The sequence below is a fragment of the Catharus ustulatus genome, chromosome 16, assembly GCF_009819885.2.
Source record: "Catharus ustulatus isolate bCatUst1 chromosome 16, bCatUst1.pri.v2, whole genome shotgun sequence".
Lineage (NCBI taxonomy): Eukaryota > Metazoa > Chordata > Aves > Passeriformes > Turdidae > Catharus > Catharus ustulatus.
Window position 1 is genome coordinate 4,214,195 of NC_046236.1, and position 12,312 is coordinate 4,226,506.

The 12,312-nt window shown below is 38.0% G+C and overlaps 1 protein-coding gene across 29 annotated transcripts in view; it reads left to right on the forward strand.

The window, feature by feature from the left end:
* The window catches only part of RBFOX1 (RNA binding fox-1 homolog 1), a 1,131,477-nt gene that overhangs the window by 866,000 nt on the left and 253,165 nt on the right, over positions 1 to 12,312 (forward strand). For 2 of the 29 annotated variants that reach the window (XM_033073829.2, XM_033073830.2), the window contains exon 1: positions 2,711 to 3,342. The exons of 23 other annotated variants lie outside the window; for them this stretch is intronic. Coding sequence is in view for 1 of the 6 variants with exons in the window: in XM_033073826.2 (XP_032929717.1) it covers positions 3,199 to 3,342 (144 nt within the window). In the remaining 5 variants the exon portion in view is untranslated. Of the gene's footprint in view, positions 1 to 2,706; positions 3,343 to 3,447; positions 3,500 to 12,312 lie in introns of those variants that run through there. 4 more of the 29 variants (XM_033073838.2, XM_033073837.2, XM_033073826.2 and 1 more) reach the window with 4 other exon arrangements.

Sequence of the window (12,312 nt, forward strand, 5' to 3'; positions counted from 1 at the left end):
GAAGGAAAAATGGAGTTGTCAGTAATCTGCAGAGGAGATGTCGCTGGGGTCTGTGCTGCTCTGTGGAAGTGTGTGGTGCTGTTACAGGGACACTGTCCCTGTGCAGGCACAGGGAAGGTCAGGCTCTGCACAGGCACTCATGTCCCTTTGGCACTGCTGTGGTGGCACTTAGGGTATATATAGCCATAACTGGGACTGTGGGGTGATTAATGGGCTGGGTTAGGGACAAAAGTGTGTGTAAACAAGGAAATGGCTTTGAAGAAGAGACATTGATTTTATATTTATAAAAATAAAACACACTTTGTTACCTTTTTTCTTTTTAGACATAATGACAAGTTATCCTTGGAAGGGATAAGAATTGGTAATGACTTTCCCCTGCATCTCTTGAAGGAGCATGTATCAGGCTAAATAATTGTGTTTCTTTTTTAGGTCCCTTACACTGCTGAATTATGTATGTTTATTGTTTCTCTGTGTATAGATGATTTGGATAGTTAAGATACTGCTCTTCTTGTTTTAATAATATAATTATGTAAATGTCAGGAATCCATAGATTTGTGGGTAATGTTTTTCTGACTTCAAATTGGGTGAAAATTAAGGAAAAAAGGCCAATGAGAAATTCACTTTCCCGGTGACTGTTAGCTACATTGACAGTGCTAAATTCTCTTGAAGTAATTGTTCAACACACTGCTTTTAAGAATTTAATCTGTTTTATGGATGTCCTTTTAGCTGTAAAATAGTGCAATAGACAGAAGTAGCTTTGTTTGACCATCACCATGTTCCAGAACCTCACTTTGGGAAATTGGATAGACTTATATAGTTCCAAACTGTTTGGCTAGGAAGCATACTGCCTTTGATTTTGACATAATGTAGAAGGAGTTGGTTACCTTACATAACGTATTTGTTTTTCATTAAACATGCTGATAAGGTCTCATTAAAGTGCCATGTATTATTTATGGTATTTCAGATGGAACTGAATTGAGGGAAACTTCTCTCTTAGGGCATTTGCAGAATAACAGCCTTTCTGGGCTAGAAAAAATAAAAAGAATGAAGAAAAGCATGACATACTCCTGTCAGAATAGGAGAGTGCTTAAGGCACAGAGAAAGAATGAAAAAAAAGGAGAAAGGGCACAGAGAGGGTTCATTTCTCCTCCTCCTCCCTCTCTCTTGCTCTGTGGCATGAGGGGTTTTCTGGTTGGTGGTTTGGGTGTTTTTTGTTTTGGGGTTTTTTTTGGTGGTAATTTGTTTTTGGTTTTGTTTTTTTTTAATAATCTGGGCTGTTCTAGTAGATGAGTCCATGATAAACTGCAAAAGCATGGATGTTTCCTAAGGCAAACCCAGTTCCTTTATTGTAAGTTTGTGCATGATTGTTTTGGTGTTGATTACTGAGTTGTGTACATTGGTTTTGTTGCATTGACTGCTTTTGAGAAAGAAAGTTATGTAACAACTGATTCTGCTGGAAAATGTTCAGTTTTGCATGAAGAACACCTAGTGGATCTAAATCAGTCTCTGAGGCTTGTGGGTGCAGGTATGTGAGTGCACATATAGATTGAAAAGGAATTTTTTTTAAAACGTAGCACCTGAGTTACAGTGACGTGTTTTGATTCTGTTTCCAGTTAAGCGGGGACTATTATTTGTTTTTAAGGGTAGATCTTAGACCAGTTTATGCTGTTGATGAAATAGACTTTTCTTGTGTGTGGGTTATTTGCTTATTGTGTTTAGCATTAAATTCTTGGTCTCAGATGTGTTTCTGTGGGAATTATGTATCCTCTAAAATAGGTGATTTTCAAATCTTCTTCAGAATCCTTTTAAAAGAAGGAACCCCTTCAAAACCTCAGGTGGTTCTTTGAGGTTTGACCTTCTTTCCTGAAGAATTAATATTTAATTCATTTGTCAAATTCTAATTAAAAATAGTAATATCTTCTATTATACTTGAGTTGTATCTCAGGGAAAAAAAGACCTGTAATATAGGACCTCAAGGACAAGCTGTAGTATAAATTATTTGATTTGCAGGTCACATCCTACTTTATTACATAAAGACTAACTAGATCTACTAATGAATAATTATTACTCCATAAAATAAAGGGAGGGGGGGGTGAATAAAAAGCTGGCAAGAGTGGAATACTAATTTTGAGGTATCATTCTCAAAGTAGAAAGTAAACATTAAATTCTGAACATTGCAAATGTAATTTTTCCATGTAACCTGATAGGGCAGTCCTTGATAATAGATTGACTAGCTGTCAAATAAATTTGTAATTTTAGATGAGATGGGCTTTAGACCAATTTTAAGATACAGTCTCTATCCAAGTGTGCTCCCCTCCCCCAGTAAAGTAGACACAGTATGCCACAGAATTGTTTCATTCCCAGTGTTTCTGCTGCAGTGGTTGCACAGCTCCTGCACAGTTTCACTGTAATGCTTTTATAGGTTTCTCTGGGAAGCTGGATAGCAAATGAAATGTAGATGTAAAATTAATTTGTGTTTTAAAAAAGCTCATTTGCTGATAGTGCTGTGTATTTGCTGGAATCCTCTTGACTAGCCAAGATTCCTTCCCGTTCCTACTTTGTGCTTCACACTTGTGTTGTTGGAAGGGGAAGCCCTTTTGCAGTCAGGTGTGAGTCCTGGGAGGGGGCAGGGTGTGAGTGTGTCTGTGTGCGTGCGGAATCATAACAGGCATCCAGTCCCAGCTGGGCAATGACACTAATTGCCCAGATCTCATGGATGCCTGCGATGCAGCGTGCTCACTTTCTCTCCTTTCCTATCCTCTCCAGGGATTTTTAAAATGCAGTATTTGAATTTTGGTGAGTGGTAAAGACCCTGCCCTAGGACCCATTTGACAAATGAGAAGCTGTGCAGCATCAGCACCAGCCGACTGAGCCTCACTGAGTCTCTCTCTCTCTCTCCTAGTCAGCAGCTACTGTTGTGAGACAAGCTTCAGCTCTCTGTCATTGAGGAAGTTCCATTTGCTCATCAATAGGCTGCAGGCTGTGTCTTCTTTTTTTCCTCTCTGTTAAAAATTCCTAGTTTAAACCTACCAAGTTGCCTTAGCTGACAAACGAATGTAGGGGCTTAGGGCTGGGGAGAGGAAAGGCGTTCGAGAAACACCGTTTCTTATTTAAATAATCAAAAAGAGAGAGAAAAAAAAAAAACAGAAAAAAAATCCCAACCAACCCGTAGTGACAAGATAGGGCAAACGTGCTTGCATGCAAGCCCCCTCACTTGTTCTACGTAGACTTCAGAGCAACACCATGCAGCATCCCCTTACGGGTGCAACCTGCGTGGCACTGCCGAACGTGGGCATGTGTCCCCAGCTCTCCTGTGCCTTGACTTTTATGTACTTACAGCAGGTAAGTTTGCTTAACTTTTCCTTTTCCTCGCGGTGCTTGCTTTGTCAGCGTCGTTCGGGGGATTTGCAGTCGGGGAGGTATTTCTTGTGTGAACAGACTGTATAAATGTCTCCCACCGTGTGCAGCGAGTCCTGTGCCTGCACTTAAGAATGTGAGAGTGAGTAGAAAATATGTTTTAACAGAGCATCGAGCCTTCGCATATCTTTTGGTGTTTTGGTATTGGTTTATTTTATTTTTTTTGCAGTGTGTGTGTTGGTGATGTTTGTAGATATTTAACACGGTGCTGTGGCTGCGTTTCTCATGGATGCTGTAGCAGAGTTTCAGCCATAAAGGACTGCTCTTTATTCACTTGCAGGCATAAATTATACTTCTAATGTAAATGTGTCCAATGGCAATTTTGTTTAAGCCTTCTTTGAAGACAGGAATTTTAAGTCTGTGTTAAAACATGCTGCTGATTAAAGCCAAGCTGATTTTTAGTTCACAGGGAAAATGATGATTTATAAAGATATATCTGTGCAGAATATGTCTATTGCTGAAGTATATTGGACTGGGTTTAAAAAAAATGTTTGAGTATCAGCAAAACAATACCAATTTCTACTCAATTTTAAATTATTATTTTTTTAAAATTTAATTTCATTTTTGCTTAGAGGATTTTTTAAAGTATTTCCTCCCACTCTCTCTTCCTAAATTATTTAATATTTGGTACCTCCTCTCTGCTATAATGTGAAATAGCTGGGTAATTGCACATTTTTTTTTAAACTAGTATTTTGGAATCATCTCTGTATCCTACTCTATTAACTGTATCCACCGTTACGGAGTCATCTAGTAAGTGTGTAGAGCCAAGACAAAAATATGTTATCATGCAAAAATTATTAATCCTGTTTTTTCTGTTACTTCTGTTGAAACTTCAGGAGGAAAAATATACTTGTGCATACTGTAACAAATAGGGGCATTTCTTCCAACTTCCACTACAACAGTTTCTGTGCATATTGACTTCTCTGAAAGTCTCTAACTTTATTTCTGCATTCACATATGCCTGAAAGATGTTGTACGGTATTTCTTTTTGTTCCTGAAGAATAGATAAAATAGATTTAAAGCTTCTCTTTATTTGAGGACATTTGTTTTTCTGTTACTGCTGAAAGAAGAGAGCTCCAGTATTTTCGGGATATAAACCCTTCTGTAGGTTTTTTTTCCTCCTGTAGTGTAGTATAAACCATTTCTGGCTTCCAGCTTAGGAGTGCATAATAACAGATTCTTGCATGCGCCCTAGATTATCCATGTATGTGGGAGGGATTCATATGTCTGCAATTAAAATTTGCATCAGATAAATATGATGTGTTTAAATTTCAGTAATTTGCATGCCATAACTAAAATGTACGTTCTTGGTAGTTCTGTATTCTGGATCTGTTTTGGGAATGGCATTTATAGATCAGCTTTAATGATCCGGTGTGACTTGTGCACTTAGTGGTTACATACAAAATGTACTCCTGTGTTTTGTTCTGGATTTGTTGTTTTCAGTTTGTCCAAGAACTATTTGTACGTTAAAGATAGGACTTTGGAAAGGAAAAATGGGAATTCAGGTGAGAGGTCAACATGGCCACACAAGGAGCTGATAAAGGATAACATAAGGATGAGCTTGGGTGCTCTGATAACCTTCCTCAGTGAGATATTGCAGTATCATTATGCAAACACATCTATTCCATGGCACTGCTTTAAGGTTTAAGAAACTGTGCAACTCTAATGAATACTTTAAAACAGGGAATTCAATTGCATCTATTCCATCTGGGAGGAAGATGAGAAGTGATGGCTAATGCACTTTACAAAGCGCTATATCTAGCGGATAATTTTTAACTCTTTAAGTGGATTAACTGCCACACAAAGTATTTTTTTTTAAGTGTTTGCTTTCTCATTTCCTTAATCCTATTGTCAGTTTAGAATCATCCTGCCTGCACTAATCACAATTAGACAATAGGTTGAAAAGTCTGCTAAATTTGTGATGAAAATTGTGACAGGTTGAAAATTCTGTGTTTGTTGCTTCTTTTGATAGCTGGCATTTTAGTTATTCTAAATTCCTAGAGAGTCAGATAATAATGTTCTTAATTCAGAAATTATCTCTTTTTTTTATGCATTTGGTTAAGTATTTCTTTAGAAACAACATACTTTATCTCAAAATTATCCGGCAGAGAGGACTGAGTTGACATCACCTGCGAAGCCAATATAACGTGGTTCTGGTTTTAAACAGTAAAGGAATAAGAAGTTGTTGGTTTGGTTTTTTTTTAATATTAATAAACTTTTACCAGGACCATCTACTTCGATTTTTTTTTCTCTTATCCCCCTCTGATAGTTTAGAGCAAACTGACAAAAATACTTGGTTTGTAGGTTTAGTGCAAATATCACTGTTTCAATGAAACTGTAAATGTTTTTCTCTATCAAGTTGTCTATTGATCTTAAATACAGCTAACCTAAAAGGTTTTTATGGCAACTTAATAACTAGTGAATCCCCCCATCTGTGCAACCTGTGACCAACAGTAAATAGACATTATGTGAAGCTATCAAGTTTTTCTTTTCCTCTCTAAAAATTGCACTTGAGATATATCTGCTCACTTGCACCTCAATTAAAATGAACTGAGACATCTCTGTTACAACTGAGCTCTCAGTTGTTAAACTTTGCTGCCTATTTAGAACTTATGAAGATAATTATTCTTCTTTTTTGTGCATCTACATTGGTGTGTAAGTTTTACAACTGGAGATAGGTCGTTCTTGAAAGACTGGGAAAGGCATTCCATTCTTCTCAAGATGGGCAAACCAGTCTTTGTCACTAAATATTTATCCTCATAGCCACGAGGATGCTGGTTTTCTGTGGAGCTGAATTAATCATTTGGGAAAATCTGTGCTTTGGTAGTCATTTAAAATTGGCCATTATTTATTTGTGCAAGTGACATTCTTGGTCAATTTGTTTAGGATAAATGGATAAACTGTTTTCCACAGTGTACTACAGAAGTGCTCTACTACTTTTTCCAGGGTTAGAAACTTGACTGTTGGCTCTGGTATCTTTTACTTTACACATGTATGTCATGTTTTAAGAGCCAAGTGAGGAGCTGACTTTTTTTAAAAACAGTTTATGCATGGAGGATTCTTTACCTAAAAATATTTTGAGCTTAACTCTTGAAAATAAGGTTGAAAATAAATAAAGGATGGAGGCCTAGGTAATGTTATAGATTAACTATCAATAAGATATTCACTTGAAAAAGCCAACAGAAACTGAAGAATAATTCTGATATAGCTCTTTGAAATGGTCTTAAATTATGTAGACATTTTCTTAATAAGATGATTCTAACTAAAGGATTCCAGAGTGAGTTTTCAAAAAACATCAAAACCCAAGTGACTGTGTCAGGGGCAGCAGTGAGCAGAGGGAGAGCGTGGGGCTTTGCCGTGAAGTTTTTACTGTGTCACTGCAAGGACAGGGCCGGCCGGGCAAGCGTGGATGCGTTTGGGTGAGAATTTTCCATAGTGTCAATATTTAAAGATGCAGGAGAAGGGAAGTTGCTTTTGTAGTGAACTTTATCTTTTGACTACATTTCGTGGGGTTAGAAACAGCTGCAAGCATCTATTTTCTCCTCTACTCCTTAATACGACACATCAGGGCAAAACCCAATTTCTGACCACAAGTTTATAACAAATGCTGGCCTGAAGTAATTTTTGCAGCAAAATGTTGACCACTGGTAAATTGGGATTTGGGGTATATTAATGGAGGCTTAGCTCTGTTAACTGATGTTTTCCTGTGGTCTGTTTTCCTGGTTATTCTGTTGGGGTTTTCTGAGTAAAGTGACAAAGCAAACTGTTGTTTTGAAACATCATGGAATATTCCATGTCATGGTGTACAATGCTACTGTCATTATTTTGAAGTTGGTATTTTTTTTTTTCCTGTTTAATGATGATAGATTTGCTTTGTTTTAAATAGTGAAGTGGTTTGTACAAAGGGTAATTCCTCTTAAATGGAGCAATTGCTCATAGTGGACATGCACAGATCGAAAACAATTGAACTGAAACTTCAATATCAACCTTTTCTGTCTTTAACAAAGTAGTTCATGGTACAGCTCTCATATCAATGATGAAAAGAATCCACCATGAAAACAAAGCAGAAACCAACAAATCTCCATCTCTACCCCAGCTATTCCATTACTGCTTACATGGTAAATTAGTGTAATTTTATTTGGGCCTTAAGCATTATGGCTATGGAGAAAAGCTGAATTCCCCTCTCGGTTACTTATGTCATGGTTCTGGAGCTGATGATTTATAGGAGTCTGAAAGACTTTTTATCACATTCTTTCTTCATGGCTTAATTCAAAGTTGATTTATTTGGTAGCATTTTCAATTGATGCAGTCAATAGTGTCAATAATGGAATAAGGATTAGAACAGATTATCTTTGTGCTAAAATTGTGTAAAGAATTGAATGGATGAACAAGTCAAACAATTCCCGGATACAGTTTAACTTTTTTTTTTTTTTTAATAGAGCAAAAGCACATCAGTTGTTGAATGCCACCGTTGCAGTTACAGTTCTAAGTATCTAGTTTATGCATTTAATACTTCGGTGACTCTTCAAAGGTTTGGGTATGTCAGTTGAATTCAGTGACTGATGTTTAATGGTGACGCTGTTTAAACCAATCATGAGGACACTGCCTTTCTTTGCCTAGTCCATTTATAGTACCCACTCTGTGGCTCTCCTGTAAAATCACTTAATCTGACTTTAGTTCTTGAAAATTTTAAGCCTCTGTTATCTTATGAATTAGAGTCTTTGCACGATTTTGTTCCTCTCTCTGCTGTTTCATGGCAATTTTCCTGTGAGAACGTACAACCTCTGCTTATGGCTGCATGAGTGCAAAGAAGTCCACGGTGATAATGCTCACTCACCATCTGTTTTTCTTACAGCTGGGCCTTGAATAATTGTCCAGTAGCTGATGGACTGAGGGTAGGCAATATTTTCAGGGTTTTCTGATTCATTTAACCAGCTTTGCTGCCCCAAGAGAAACACAGTGCTTGTTTATTCATATGTCTAGGGTAAAAGGCTGTGCTATGTCAGACAAATTATAGCATTGTTAAAACAAAAAAGGAACTGCCATGCTACAAACCATATCCTGTGGATGCATTTGTACCTAAGGGGGCACTGTGGCACTCCGAGGGAATTTCAGTGTGTGAATGGAACAGACCTCAAAAGGTGGGAGTGCAGCTGTTGCTCCAGGAGTGCTGTTAATGCGGATTTCAGGAGTGATGTCTTGCTGTTTATCCTGATCAGGGTAAATAAGATCGTTTGGCATTCACCAATAAACTCGAGAGCTGGTATTTGTGACTCCACCTGTGATTGAAGCCCAATTGCCACGTTTACATACCTTTTGTCTCCCAAGAGCTGCTCTGCTGTTTTCCAGAGGCTAATGAGAAGTGGCTTAGAGATCAAGTGCTGTAGCAGCTCTCGTTCTGAGTAAGAGCTAGTTTGGGGCATTTAACTCCAGCCTTGTCAAACAAGGTCAGTCTCGTACAAAAGCTAGAGGAGGTGCTTCAGTGAAGTACTCTCCTCTTTAAATGCTAGAAGGAGGGGGGGAAAAAAAACCCCAACCAAAAAAAGAAAACCAACTCCAAACACAAACACCCGTCAACAAACTAGAAGAATCTGTTAAGAAGGTTTCCTGCTGCTTTGGACCATAAGGGCAAGAGCACTTGCAAAGGAGCACCCGTGTGACAGGAGCAGGTGAATATTTTTGTCTTAGAACCATTGCTTTTTTTCTAAATTACTTCTTTGAACATTTTAAAACCCTTTATCTGAAAAGGAATCCCTGACTATTCCATTGTGAGCTATTTGTAACTTATCTCCATTCATTATATTTGCTGAATATGTATATGGATGGATATTTTATGGAAAAAAAAAAAGTGGTATGGTGTTTTGTGCCAAGGGAAGTCTGTGGTGGTTATGTAACAGGGGTTTTTCTCAGGGCAGCCAGTAGATATTTGTTTAGATTTTTTATTTATTTTTTTTTTTTTTAACCATAGCCAGGCAAAACTAGACTGATATTTTTTGGGGGTTTTCAATGTGTGTATTTCTCAACTGGTAAATAAGCACTATGATCATGTTAATATTAGTCCTGCTAAAAATATTTTTGAAGTATTTAATAGGTGGTATAAATGAAAGTGATAAAAATTGTGACTGGAATTTATCACCTTGTTTTATAGAGTTAGAATAATGTTGGTGGAAAGGAGAAGTCAACACCCTCTAAGAATCCTTCAAGCTTTCCTGCCTTTTAAAGGTGCATGTGCGATTGATTTATCAGTTTTAAAGTGTGATGTGCAGTGCAAGAGCTCTCCTGAGAACCTGCTGTCATTTCCTTGCTGGCATTGCTCATTTCCCTCAGAGTTGCCTAGTGCAGCACCATTGACTTCTTTTACATTTTGCTTCCCCTCCCACTCTGTCAGTGCAGCAGCCCAGTGAATTTAATTAGAGAAAATAGCATATCTAATGTCTGTGCTATCCTGGCTGGTTGTAGTTGGGCCTTTGGTCTTTTGCACTAGAGCAGGCTCCAGCTGTGGAGAGATCTCACAGTGTTTTGATCCTGCTCCTTCTCGTTGTGTTGAACAGAGGCAGAATCAAAATTAGATACTGTAGTAAGAACTGAAGTGTTCCGTGAATTATTTTTTGTTCACAGTGAGTCACTGGTTTTTACTTTTTCCTCCAGATATGGAAAGAAATTCTGTGGTGCTTCAAAATTGAAATACTTAAGATGTTCAGGTACTCAAGAATGCAAGTGCTTTCATTTTAGACCATCTTTAAATTTTTAACCTTTTAATCCTTTATTTAAAACGCACCAGAATTTTTTGTTCTTCCTAACTAACATCTTGATTATTTTTTTTTTGTAACTCTAAATCAATTTTATACTGTCATCTGGCATTTGTGGTTTGTGTATATACTTATAGTTCTAACATGCCTTGCCTAAATTCCTTACTGACTTGCACTAATATTTATTATAATTATGATGTAGTTTTGAAGTTGACTTCTTTGGTTTTGCTTCTCATAGGATTTTGTTTTATAGCAACCATCATTATCTCTGCTATGGTCAGTAAGTCTTGTATACATGAAATAGTTAATTACAGATATTGATTATGGGCATGAAACTTAGATTTACAAACAAAGAATGATAAGAAGTTTTAGAATATAAGCTGATGATAAGCACAATCTTTCATGGAGCAGTGTGAAATTTAAGTATTTCTTTGAAATGAGTTAAACATTGTAAAGGGAGGCAAAAACAAGGTGAAAACTTCTTGCTCAGAAGATGATTATGCCAAAAAACAGAGCTAGTGTGAAAATTTTGGGGGTGAACAGAACTTAGGCAGCCCATATATTCCATGAGTGTCCCCTCCTTGAGCTTTTTTCCTTGTCATGCATTAGTCCTGTCTCTGGGATGTTACATGGCTGCATGGCTCAATTAATGCTCTGTGGCAGGAGGAGGAAAAAAATGTCTCTGTCTTGTCAGAAGTGAAGTTATTTACTTTCAAAAGCTGACAGAATAGCACTGCAGGGGCTTCATTTATTTCCGTTCAGAATGTCATTATTGTGTAATGCACAGGGACTCCTGCATGCATTGCAGCTTTATTCCTGTAGTCTAGAGTCTGCTGGATGGCTGCAGAGGTGTAAAATGGCCCATTGCAATGCTTCCCTGTTCTGACTTGCTTGTTCACTTTTGCAAGGCAGCGTTCCGGGTGTCCTGAATCTTTCTGGCTCAGACAGGGCCGGATGTGTTTGGTGGTGCTGATGCTGGACACCTCTGGAATTGTCTCTGGCAGGGCTGGACGCTGCTTGGATCCTCAGCTACCTTTGCCATGCGTGTCATTTTCCCTGATGGGTAGCATATGGCTTGAGACTGCTTTTTCAGCATTCCTCTGTCTGTCATGCTCGTTAGTTTTCCCAAGTCTAGCCCCCAAAGGAATGTTTTGGTGCAGAATGTTTCGTAAAGATTACCTGCTATTTCATCTCAAAGTTTGGGAAAACATTCAGCTTTGCTGTTGTTGTATTGGAAATATTTCAGAAGCAGAATAAGTAGTTTTGATATTGCCTACCCAGGTTCAGTGTGCCTTGCTGCAAAAATACAGGAGCGTTCTGAAACTGCAGTTCCAAGGGGCTGAGTTCATTTTTTCCTTTCCCTTTGATTCCATCTCTTCCAGCTTCACATGGAATACCAGGCTTGGCATGAGCACGTGAAATTGCCTGTTGCTCTTTGGAAAGCTTTCTGATACACCAAAAGTTAAAACTGAAATAACAGAGTTCAGGACTTCTTGTGCCCTTCTTTCTGCCTGCTCTTAAATAAATGCTCCAATAGAACAATACTTAATTCAGAGAGGAGTCACATTTTTTATGATAGTTGATTTTTAATTTTTTTTTTTTTCTTTTTAGGTGTAAACCCTCTTTGATTGGATTTGTTTGTTCTTTTTCAATTTTTTTTTTTAGTTTACAATTTTAAAAATGCCATAATAATTTGTCAGTACTGGATTTTGTTTGCCCACAACCTGTCTTTAAATGAAAGGAAAAGGATTCTGCTTCTAAATGGGCTTGCTTGCTCCTTTCCTGCTTTTCTCTTCCTTTTATTTGCAGACATAAAATCCAATAAATTTCTATTGCAGTTGCTGGGCTTGGGGGAGAAAAAGGAGAGGAAAAGTACAAAGCTATTGGGAAGCGTCAAACACGGCGGATGATGAAGTACATTTCATAGCAGCCAATTCCAAGCCCAAAATCCCTGTTGTGCAGGAAGACTTCCCAGCTCACCCAGGAAATCCAGCCCTTGCACAGCAGAGTATTAATGATTTATTCACCCCGCACCAGTGCTTTTGTTCACTGGCAGAGCCGGGCTGTGTTAATAACACAGGAATTTCAGGGAAAAGGGTCCTGCCATGCTGAGTTGTTTTGCTCAGTGCGGTGGACGCTGCCTCAT